This window comes from Condylostylus longicornis, unplaced genomic scaffold, assembly GCF_029603195.1.
Source record: "Condylostylus longicornis isolate FDR11 unplaced genomic scaffold, ASM2960319v2 ptg000110l, whole genome shotgun sequence".
NCBI lineage: Eukaryota > Metazoa > Arthropoda > Insecta > Diptera > Dolichopodidae > Condylostylus > Condylostylus longicornis.
Window position 1 is genome coordinate 2,754,179 of NW_026578078.1, and position 13,338 is coordinate 2,767,516.

Here is a 13,338-nt window from a genome sequence, read left to right on the forward strand (position 1 = left end):
TGGAAATACAAAATTTATTTTCTTATTGTAAAAAAATTTACTGCAAAAAAAAAAAAATCGGTATAACCTACCCGGTATATATTTTTATATATGTATGTATCTATGTATATATGAATGTACATATTACGTGGTTATAAATAGATATAATTTATTTAACCACTATTTAGTTAGAAATTTAAATATCGTTAGACAGGTATTCGTAACTGGTTTTCATACAATATGTTAAGCGCTTTGAAACAGTGATGTTCTGGGTTAACTTATGTCAATTATCCCCAAATATTTATTTTGATACTTATTTATTTATTTAGAAATATTAAATGTGCCCTAAAATTATAAAAATTATTTAAAAATTCCCCACATGAAACTGTTAATTTTTAATAAATATTAAAGAGAATGTAGTTTCAATTAAATCTTTCCTTTTTTTTGTGTTAGGAATAATTTAAACGAATTTAGAAAAAAACCGTTTTCAAATTGAAAAGATGCTTGTAGCTTGAGTAAAATTACGAACACGTCTGTATTACAGATTAAAAATTGTAAATTTTATTAAAATTTATGAAGCTTATATTAAAAATTTGATATTTTTATTTTAAGCATTAATAAGAAAAAATTATAAGTAAAAATTTTTATGAAATTAAGGTTAAGTAAGATTAAGTTTCGCATGTTAGAAATTGGAATTCTGTGTTAGAAAGGTCTTTTTTGATACCGTCAGGTCTTCGAAACGGTCAATATTATTATCTTCAAATTCAAAATAGTTATTAATGATATTATTATGAAATAAAACGTGGAAAACTGCTCGATATAAATCACAATATCAAAACTTTTATGTACATACATACAAGTATACATATTATATGCATTTATATTTTACACCAACCCTTAGTGGGTTAAGTATGTAATTCTAATATCATACATTCACATGTTCATTCATACATTAGGTATCATAAATTAAACTATATGATAATGAGGCAAAAAAGAAAACAAAATTAGAAAAAAAAATTAAAATATATGTACAAAAACTTGTACTATCGTTGTAATTTCAAATCAAAATCGAGAGTAATTTTAATTAAACGGAATCAACAAAAATTAATATGGTCAACACATAACTGATAGCAAATTCTAATAAATTTGATTTTATTAGGTTAACAAAAATGCGCTACAAAATTTCTTTATTTTAAATTCTAGAAACCCTTCAGTTAATATGCACATACTCTTAAAAGTGGAAATTTGTTGCTTAGTAGAGGCACGATAGGGTTCCAATTTTCGACTTTGTTAGTTAGTTTCACTGGGTACAATACTTGAATACTAAAGTTAAAAAAATTCTCTCACTTAATTAGATACTCGTATTATCAAAAATGTTAAATCAGCCCTTAGTTAAATTTTCAAGGCCTGATATTTTTTTGTAAAATATTGCAAATTTGACTCGCAATACTGGTTCAGTAGCTGAGGATTACAGTAGAAATGTACTTCAAAAATTGAACAATCTTTTATGTGGCTAAAGCAAATACAGGCATAAATTTTCATTAAATTCAGGACAGATAAGCTTCAAACCAATGAGATCGAAACACAACCCCAATTAGCCAACATCTCCATAAAAGCCATTTGATTACGTATCCCTATCATGAATCGTACAAATTCATTTTTGTTGAAAATTAGATATGTCAAATTGGCGCCATCAAAATACCTCTCTTATTGTATGCAATATGGTCGGCAAAATTAAAAAAAATCAAGAGCACATTTTTCTACTCTCAACTACTTTACTTTATAATAATACATGTGTTAGTGTTTACGTAAAATTTGTATTTTTTTAGAATTTATTGTCAGCTTAAATGAGCCTGAACTAAAATTCACGTGCGAAATGATGTGTACTATGTGTATATATATAAGTACATGTGTAGATATGGAGTACATGTATAATTATTTAATAATTGCTTCATAAATATCTACTATATAAGTATTTGCGGAAATATTTTATTACCATTATTTTGCTTCATAATGGGCTATAAAAGTTGCATTTTGTAAATTATGTTCTTTCTAATATTCTCAATCACTATTCATTACGTACATGTACATATAAAATTCATGTATTCATGTATAACTAATTATCATAATACGGGGCTGCCAAGTATAAAAAATAGATTAAATAAATGATTTATAAAAATTCATTTTTAGCTTTAATAATTTAACTTGGTTTTAAACATTGTTAAGATAAATGTATAAAAGTGCTAAAAACTTTTTTAGGAGAAATATTAATTTTGAAAAAAAATTATATGTAGGCACCTGTATATTAGCGTCACAGTTGATTACTAGTTAAATAGGTAAGAAATATTTCAGTGAAAAAAGTTAACGTTATTTTAAACTACTAAAATGTGAATTTTTCCTGAGTAGCTATGTAAGGAATCAGAATTCAATGATAAACTTATTTCAGATGGCTTTAAACTGTGTAAATTATTACATATTTGCAAACATAATTTTTTAAAATTAAAAGGAAAGGAAACACTAAACAAATGTTGCTTGTGGCTACGCTAAAATAACTTTTAAAACATTCATAATTTCACAAAATTTTAAATTTAGAATTTATTTTCTAGAGCATTAGAAATTTGCGAATAATCTCTACGTGAATAAGAGTAAATGAAAGTATACTCTGACACTATAGAAATATTTTTAAAGATAACATCATACGTAGTAGGAAAATTTGAGATAAAAAATTAGAGATAAAATGACATTTTTGATTATGAAAGTCGGAAAAAATTCACAGCTCTTATTTACGTACGTACATACATACACTTGCTTTTGATAAATCCGTATATTTATTTCTTTATTTGAACTCAAAGTTTTCATGTAAACACGCATGAAAATATTGTGCACAATTATTATTTAAATCTAATTCAAAATGATGGGGGATCTATCCTTTAAACATTGTATTGAATACCCCCAAGTTCTCAGTTTATTCTTTAATTAGAATAGAAAAGCTTTTTACTCAATTTTCTTTCCATTTTGTTATTTTTGTTTGTTTTTATAAAATGCTCTTTATCTACTAAAATATTTTTCTCTCTACTTTAAAATTATATTTTAAATTTCACATGCTAACTAGTCGCACGCAAATCTAAATAATAAATGAATTAGGATGATTCATTGTTTAATAAATAAAAGCTGTATAATATTTTTTTTTTTAGTAGCTATTTATATAAAATTATTTCGATTTGTCTTATATTCAAATTGTTTATACATATTAGAATCTATAAAACATTCAAATGGAATAGAATCTTTGCTAATCTTTAATATGTTAGTTTGTTATAAGCCTAAAATTAGTCTAAATTGATTCTGTTTTCCAAATAAGTGGTCTAAATTTAATATTTAGATTACAGAAATGAAGTTTTTTAATAAGAAAATATTGTTTTTAATATTCTTTACTCTTACGATAACTTGCTGTCATTGTAAAAGACATAAGAATTTGGCACAAAACGATTCTCCTAAGTACACTTCCTAGTATACTAAAGTTTTAATGCCATTAACGCCAAATTACAATACCCGTTCAGTACACGTATAGAATGAATCGTGTTAATTTTACTGTTTATATTATATTGAGTTTTTACTGCACATTCTCATATTTATTCAATCATGTATTCTCTTATTATAAAAATTTATAAAATATTGTTTATTCCTCACTTTGTTTAGACAACTATAATAAATTATTATGAACAATATTTTTTTTGCAAACATTATTCTTTTACTAAACAACATATGTATGAATATATTTGCTTAATAATGTGAAGAAAAAGAAATTAATTGGATCACCCTAATAAGCACATTTATCAAAAAACTTCAAAACAAGTAGAAATAAACAAATTAACAAAAAGGGTAACAAAAGTTAGTAAAAATTTCTCCAGTAAATAATATAAACAGGTTTCAGTTTTCAAGTTCATTTTAAGTTCACGTAAACTTGAAATATTCTAAAAATGTATAAAAATGTTATGTAGAGTATGGTAAACATATGTATGTTTGTATGTATTGCCTATATTTATAAGTCTTTTGTATACAAAATTTATCAAATTAATTAAAAGAAAAAAAAACGCATTATGTATTTAATAAAACATGTGTTCATAAATTTTTTTGCTGATCAAGAATAAATTTGAAATTCTTATCGATGTTTTTAGCCCCAAAGTCGTATGAAATATTGTTTTGAGTCATTATAATAATTTATTAATAAATTTATAAAATTTTTAGTAGAACGCTACAAAAAACAAAAATCTAAAACATAAAAGGGTTGTCGAAGTGTATGAATTACAAAATAATATAATTGGTTTTTGAGTTGTAAAACTTTCATAGAAACCTTCATATAAAGACTGCTATTAAATTTAAAACTTACTATGTAATTTTACTTTACTATGTAACAAGAATTACTCAAAAATTCAATTTTATTACATAGCTATCATGTTTATTATTTTACACCCCTGCTTTGAGACATGCATTTGCATATTTACATGTGTATTGTAAATATATATGTAAATATGTTCGTAGCTGTAGCATACTATTTATAATTTTACGGTCATTCACCACAGTTACGAACTTTTATAATGAATATACATAAATACATAATTACATACAACAGATTCTATATTTAGAGCTTTAGTTTTTAATCAACAAAAAACTATTTTCTCTCAAAAATAACAAAAATATTAATAACAAAAATGTGGATACAAGTTACAGTGACTGTAAACAAACAATAAAATTCGCGAGATAAACTTGAATTTTAAAAGAAAATTGTAAAAAATAAAAAAATAAAAAAACTTGACAGACAACAATGGCGTTGTCACCAGTCGTCTCATTATTTGTAAATAAAATATTTTCAATATTTTATTTTATTTAGTCTGTCAATTTATAAGGGATACATTGAATGACAAAGAAAATAATTTGTCTAAAGACTAGAAACAAAAACTGATTAAGTCATTTCTGGGATTTCTTTGTATACATATACATATACTTATGTATTTACGTATTAGTTACCTTTGCTTCGAAGAAAATTTCGAATACTTAAGATTGTAAGATTTAAGGTTGAATTGATTTATTTTACAAAAAAAAACTGATTTAGAATAATTCACATGCCGTTCCGGATAATTGACATCTTTTCCAAACAATTTTATTTTTACACATGTAACGTAGATCTAAAACTAGTATCTTACACAATTGTATCTTGAATTTAGTAATTTATTTGGATAATATACGGTATTTACTTAAATTTGTTGAGATATTATCATATGTATAATATATTTGTTATACTACATTATAATAACGATGTCTGCCTTATTTTACAAAATCCACTCATGTTATGAACTGTGTTCGTTATATACCTACATACATATATATATTCATATTTTATAATGAGAACTTAAAAACAAAGCAATATTCGAAAAATTTGATGAAAATGAGAGTTTACAAAGTTCTTCGAATTTATGATTATACTTTTAACATTATTTTAATTTTTTCTCTTAGTAGCTTTTCATTATCGACCCATTACTATAGTTTTATTACAATTTTACTGATATTTTCAAGTTATCATTTTATGAACTAAAATACCATAATAAAATAAAAATACATAAAAAAAAAAATGAGAAAAAAATAAAATAAAAAATCGGACCCCAACAAAATAAAGTGCAAAAATTTTTAATACTTTAAACACAGTACAAATCGCACGCTACTTGCGAGAAGATGTTTTCGTGAGGGAATGTGATTTTTTGGTTTTTCTTCTTTTTTTTTTCCTTATAGTGAAACAGAAAAATTAATTTGTTAATTTTTTTTAATTTTTTTGTTAATTTTTCTTTAAATAAACTTTTCTTTAATGGTTTTAATGGATATTAAAAATAAAACAGTTCATCATTTACAAATAATATAAACGAAAATAGAAAAAACATTTAAGAAAAATTAATTATTTTAAAATTAAACAACAATTAAGAGTCTGAAAATTTTAAAACAAAACAGCCAAAATGGAGGAACACATAAATTTAGTAAGTATAAGCACGTAAATAAATAATTAAATACATGTACAGATTTTTTTTTGGTTCACATTTAGAATAATTTAGTTAGTGTGTACTTAAAATAATTTCATTCTAGAGAAATTTTCAAAATTAAACGTTAGTACACTGTATGAATATTAACGTATCTTTTATCTTATGATAACGTAATTAATACAATTCAGACAGAAAACTTTGAATTCTATTGCTGCTTTACGAATTGTAATTTAATTTATTATTTTTAATTACCAAAATTATTTCATTAACAAATTAAAAATCAAGAAACACATCACAACAAAATATGAAATAAATTGCAAGTTCTTCAAATCTTTCTTATTTATTTAAGTTAAATAAAAAATATTTTTAATTAAAAAAGCAAATCAATTTTAAAATCTAATTAGGGTTCAACTTTTTAAAACAAAATAAGAAAAAAAATTGACATTCCAATTGTATATTTTGCCTTCAGTCGGTCAATTGGCCTAGAAAAGTAAAATCTTTAAAAAGCAAAAAAATTAAGTTTTAAACATAAAACAAAAAAATTGTATAATTAATTGTTGGAAAAATTATATAATGAGTCTTATGAGTTACCAGTATTGTACGTATTTTGAATCTTTATTATAAAAAAAAATATTATGTACTTCGAACAATATTAAAATTTCTAATAATTCAAAGTATCATACATAAAAATTAATGAAAATGCTAAATTAAATTTTTTGCTCTCAAAAAAAAGCACATGTGTGGTATTTGCCGGTTATTCTATTCTATTTTAATTTTGTTTTAAATTTAAATATTTTTTAAACATATTATCAAGTTTATAATAACCTTGACCTTAAAATAAAAACAAAAACTTTGTCTGAGCAAAATTTTAGTTGCTTTGTTTTATAATAAATTTTTTCTTGGAAGAAAATATGAAATACCGGTACGAACAAGTACTGAATATTGACTTTATTAAAAAAAAAAATTAATTTCAATTAAAACTTATTAATTTTCCAAAAAAAATTTGAATCTGCGTTTTCAAAATTAATTGAAATTCAATTGAACTCAATTTCACCTGATTAAATTTTGTTCACATCAATTTATTTTGCTGGTGTATTTTGAATTTTATCTTAGTAACTAAATGTTTAAAAATAAATTTAAATCAATTGTATTCTATGTTCTATATTTGTTTTTACTAATGTGTATGCGTATAAAATGTATATATACATCTTATGGGTTATAGATATCAAAATGTTATCATTTAAGAAATAAAGTGAAATAAAAATACGGGGCTAAAATGAGAAAAGACTTTCGAAACATCTAATGAGGTTTAAGATATTAGCTATATGGACGAATTGAGAATTACTCTAGAGCTATAATATGATTATAATTTATGAAATTATAGTAGTAAGTTGATATTGATTTCAATTCTCATATTTTTCATAATTTTTAGGAGAGACAGGAGAAAATCGAGCTTTGTTGTGTTTATAATTTATTTAATAAACATACTACATTAATAAGTCAAATTTTGAGATTTACATTTCATTCCAAGTAGTTTCCATACTTTTGACTAAGAAAACCATAAAATTCACAATTTTTTTAGTTTGATAACAGAAAAAAAAGCTGTAATAATTTTGTAAATTTCAATAAATTTTTTTGTATTATTCCAGAAAAACAAAAAATAGAATTTGAGAAACATTAATTTTAAGCATTTTCTGTTTAAGTTGCGTCGGTTTTTAAGTACTAAGAGCTTATACATAGTAAAGAAACATTTTTTTATGCATCATGTTTTCAAATTTTCATTATCATTTCTACCCTTACAAAAAATTTACCACCCTGCTTGTATTAAGAAACCAATTTTTTATGTCAGGGCAAACATGTTCTCGAACAGAGTCTAAAAGCGCGTTGAATTAGTTAGCCAAACCTTTACAAGCCATACTCGGAAATTGCACAATGCACGTAAACATAATATACATATGTATGTATATAATTACTTTCTGGATTAGTTGGCAAGTTTTGATTTGATTTTATAAATATGTACATTATATTGTAATTCTATTTCAAGTTAATTTTCTCATTTCATAAATATATGTATAATATAACAAAAACTTTCAAAACTCATTTTTTTATAATTAAGACAATTCTATTACATTTCATATTCAAAATTAATTAATTAAATATTCGCAAAAACCATTTAACAATTTAAATTTTAAACTTCATTTGTTTAGTACTAGTGTACTACATAGTCGGTTTTTTTTTTTATAATTTATAATTAAAAAAATTTATTATGGTAGTCGTGTGACATAACATGAAATTTGAACCTGTTTGTTATCGTTTCTTTATTTATTTATTTAAAAATAAAAATTTAATAAAAATATAATATGTATACATAATACTTACATTATTTTTAACTTGATTCCTAAATTTTTAACGAATTGCTAAAATAATTTTATTAGCACCATCAAAATTGTTAATCTATTTATAAAACTTTTCTTATTTATATTGGTGTTAATTCCTTCAAATAATATTGGATGCAAATAAATATATGTACATACAATAATCATACATTATATTAATACTTTTTATTGATCGTTGGCTTAGGGTAACTAATTTGATAAAATTCCATTACAATCCATTTTTTATCTTTCGTTTTTTTTTTTAATGATTTGATTAACGTTTTGAGAACTTTTGCACTTGAGTAGCGGGCATAATAAATCGTCATCTAAAATAAAAAAAAATATATTAATAAAATAGATATTTACAATACGTATTGTATAATAAATTTTTTTTTGATTGTTTTAATAAGTAGCTAAGGAAAAAAATTAAAATCATGCTTTAATAAAAATCATAATATTGTCATAATAAATAAGTTAAAATAGCACCATACTTTTGATAAGATACTACGATAATGGTACGATAGTTCAATGAAATTTCATATAAGTTCTTTATTCGAGAAATCGGCAATTTTATGAATGGAAAAGAATTTTATAGTTATTTAATTTGCGAAACTCAAAATAAATGCATGAATGATTACAACTTTAAATTTAAAGTGTAAAATACTATTAAAATGGTAATTTAAGTGTTAACTGAAGAATTAAATTGCTGATATTAGAAACCAATTTATTTTCTTATTCGTTTTCAAGTAAATTAATTTTTTGTAGAATGATCAAAATTAACAAGAACATCGTTTGTCTACCAAGGGCAATTCACAGAATTCTAAAATTAAAAACAATTTATTTCAATATGTATTTCAAGATTATTGACACTTTGTTTAGTACCTAAAAAAATAAAATCAATTATCCAGCTTTTTGCTCTTTGAGCTGGATAAATGCTCAATTATTGAGCATTTATCCAGCTCAAAGAGAAATGCACAATAATATATGTATGTTATAAGTTAATATTAATTGTTTAGCAATGCATTTACGATAAAAAGACAAATAAAGAGGCTATCGTATTGTAATATAATGCTATATTAAACGATATTATACATTTTAAATTCACAAAGTACATTTTTATCAAAAGTTGTTTTATATTGCAAATGGTATGTAACATACAATTTATCTTACAAGTTCACTTTCATGCAATGGTGAACTGCAATATTGCAATGGTAAAACTGAACTTTTTGAAATTCATTGTATAAATATAACTACTGCTATACAATATATTTTTAAAATTTCCTCTTTTTAAGCTTATTTAAGTTAACTCTCTTAATGATATAAAAAATTTCTTGATGCAATATAGTTTTTAAAAATATTATATAAGATCAAAACTATAAAATAGAATTATAACATAATATGTACGTATTGTTCTTTATTATAATTTAGCTGAAAACTGCTGGACCACGTATGGTGCCATTTATCAAAGCTGTTACAATATATTTTATGTTAGTTACATTTGATCCAAAAGGTGAAATATGGACAACAATATTGAAATGTGCTCCAATAGTATGCTTAATGTTTTTCATTCTATTATACGGATTTAAATTTACAAAAAAGTAAGATAATTTTTTTTGATTTTCTAATAATTATTCTGGTCTTTGTTTAAATTATGTATTTGAAAATTTTAGGAGCAAATATTGTCAACGCATTTTATTTGGATTAATATTTTCTTGTGTTGGTGATGCATTACTTAATGTTGCATTATTTCCACATGGAATGGGATCATTTGCAGTTGCCCAAGCATTTTACATATCAGCATTTGGATTTCAGCCATTTAAACCTTGGATCGCAATAGGATTATATGCATTTGCAATTTCATGTAAATTTATAGCAAACATTCTACTATGTTCTAATGCTTTTTTTTTAAATATTTATTCTAATATTTAATTTATTTTTTCTTCAGTTATTTCTTTAATTTTTCATTCTCTTGATGAGATACTTGTTATTGGTCTTCCGATTTATGCATTTCTTTTAACAACAATGTGCTGGAGGACATTAGCACGTGCTGGAGATAAACCAAATATAATAAATATTTTATGTGCTATTGGCGGTATTTTATTTGTAATAAGTGATGGTATAATTGCTGTTGACAGATTTTATATAAAAATTCCAAATTCAAGGGTATATCTAAAATTATTTTTTTTAAATTAATTTAATAAAAACGAAAATGTAAAATTATTTTTAAATGTTACATTTATACAATATTTATATTTTTCTTTATAGATTTATATAATGACAACATACTATGCTGCCCAATTTGCAATTACTTTAAGTATAGTAAATGAGAGAAAGGCTGAAAATCAACAAACAATGAAATCAAATCCAAATAGTCAATTAAAGACTGGTTTAATTAACTCAAATAGGATAAGTGTTAATGAGAATGACAAAAATAAATAAGGAATTAGAAGTAATAGTAAGTGATAGAGTACATAAAAAAATTGAACTAATTTGTATGTAAGGGGGACATTTAATAATAGTATATTATATTATATTTGGAAATTTTGTAAAGAATTAAGTGATTTATTATCAAAATAAAAATTGAAAATATCATATAGAAATTATATATACATATTTGCATACGTAATACATATATATATATATTAATCTACATACGTGTTATATATCTGTATGTTGAAATATGTAGGTCAGTTTTTCGAGAGCATTCAGAAGCTTTTAAAGCTAAAAAATAAAATGCATTTAAAATTGTTTTTATAAACAAAAAATTAATTGATGAACAGAAAATATTTTAAATTAAAAATTACGATTTTTCAAAATGTTCGTTAGTATATTAAAATAAAAATAAGTGAAATAAAAGTAATTTAACTTTATTACTTATCATGGAAAATATATTTCATATAGGCCAACTATAAATTTTGTGAACATTTCAACAATAAATTTATCAGCATGTTAATAGCTTAGTTCATTGGTACTATTTTCATATTACCTTAATGCTGCATCAACATTAGGTACTTTTTTAAATTCATTTTTGAAAAAACTAAAAATTAATTTTTGTTAAAATTTATTTTGCGAACGTTTGTTTCCCTAATACTATTACGACTTCATTCTTTTCAAACAAAAAAAACCAATTAACTTTCTGATACTTGTATAATATTTAGTTTGATTCATCCGTTAAGAAATAAATAAATTTCTAATTTTGTTGTAATTATTTATCTACATTTTTTAAAAATTATTGAAATTTGTTAACGAACTAACGAAATCCAATTCTTAAAACAACTTTTTTTTCAGAAAATTTTCATTTCAAAATAATTTTATTAACAGAGTTATTATAAATTAATTTGTAACAAAATTTTCAAAAAATTTTAGAACCTACCTGTCTGGGTAATTTTGTTAGGTTCGTTTTACAAAGTTTTTAATATAACAGTTTTAAAATTCTAATCAAAATTTTAATACATGCTACTTTAGTATTCATTTTACTTGGTTTCAAATTAGTGTCAGAGTTGTATTCAAATTTTTGAGAAGGATGTTAAGCTCAATTAAAGCGCTTGTATTATTAAATAAAGCAAAATTGCATTTGTTAAGCAAAAAACTTATTTTCTAAAATTAGACTCATATAGTGATATTATTTTATCAATTTCAAAATGGCTTACGAATGATCTTGCATTATATAAATTGTTATATTGATTACAAAAAATTTATTTAATTTAAAATTTAAATTTAAATTGATAATATATATAATACAAACACATATACATAATATAGAAAAATTTTGTAGAAAAAGTTTAAAAGTTTTAAAAAATTAGAAATATTATTAAAGCCAAATAATAATTATTCAAGTTATAATCTTGGTACTTCCGATGTATTTAATACATAAAATTATAGTAATATATTTGTATGAAGATATTTTTATATTTTTGTTTTATTTCTTTTAAATTTTAAGTGAAAAATATTGTTGTAACAAAATTTGGAAAAAATTAAGTTGCAATAAAATCGTTTCGAAAAATTATTTTACACAATTTATTTATTTTGCTGGCCTTATTAATTAAGCATTTAAGTAATATTATCTTTTATATGCTGTGAAACAGAATTAAAAATCAAAATCTAATTTTTTCATGATTTCGGATTTTTCTGTAATAACAATATTCTTTTCAATACACATATTTTTTCGGTACATATGTATGTATGTAGATTATACTTATGTATAGAGTATGTAATTCTTTTTACTTGAATTTAGAGTGCAGTAATGACACAATTGAATCACGATTGTAAAAATGTGATGACACAATTCGCTAAAGCATAAAAATCTTCATTTTTGAAAAAAATAAAAATTCATTTTTGCTAAATTTTATTTCGCGAACGTTTTTTCTCTAACATTCAAAGTAATTTTTTTGGTTTGGATTTTATGGCCCTCTTATTCTGAGTCGATATTATGTATGTATGTACATGTAAACTTTTAATTTAGAATATTTAGCAATTTGGAAAATTTACTAGATTGTTTAATATCATCATCGCTTTTAGTTATTCGCATGGTTAACATTTGTTTTTATGGGAGCGTATATTAGTGAGTTCCCGTATAAAAATGCTGAATTCGAAATTTTTCCATGAAACTTTTTTTGTTTAAAAATGCAGGTGGTACCTTTACATTTTCAGGATATCGAGATGTACGTTGCAAGGTAGGCGCCTACATATACCAAATTCTGAACTTTACCCTTTTAATTTTAAAACTTATATGAGATTGAACAAATATTAGGATCCATATTCTTGTTCAAGAAAAACTTGGTTATCAATAATTGAAACCGGTTAATTTCGCTTCTACCGAGTGTTAAACAAAATGTTTTGAAAAAACTTCCTTACGGCCTCTGATCTTTTCCAATTCTTCATCACCTCCAAACAAATCACTTCGAGGTTCAGGAACTTTTGTTTTCTATTAATTTTAAATTTTTTAAACTACGAAAAAT

General features: G+C 23.1%; 1 protein-coding gene across 1 annotated transcript; it reads left to right on the top strand.

Moving 5' to 3' along the window:
• The first annotated feature begins 5,861 nt into the window (after positions 1-5,861).
• Positions 5,862-12,239, top strand: LOC129614518 (lysoplasmalogenase-like protein TMEM86A). Its single transcript, XM_055529166.1, has 5 exons — positions 5,862-6,002; positions 9,809-9,978; positions 10,051-10,241; positions 10,326-10,543; positions 10,646-12,239. Exons 1-5 carry the CDS (start codon positions 5,982-5,984, stop codon positions 10,817-10,819), a joined length of 774 nt encoding a protein of 257 aa, XP_055385141.1. The 5' UTR covers positions 5,862-5,981; the 3' UTR covers positions 10,820-12,239.
• The last annotated feature ends 1,099 nt before the right edge of the window (positions 12,240-13,338 follow it).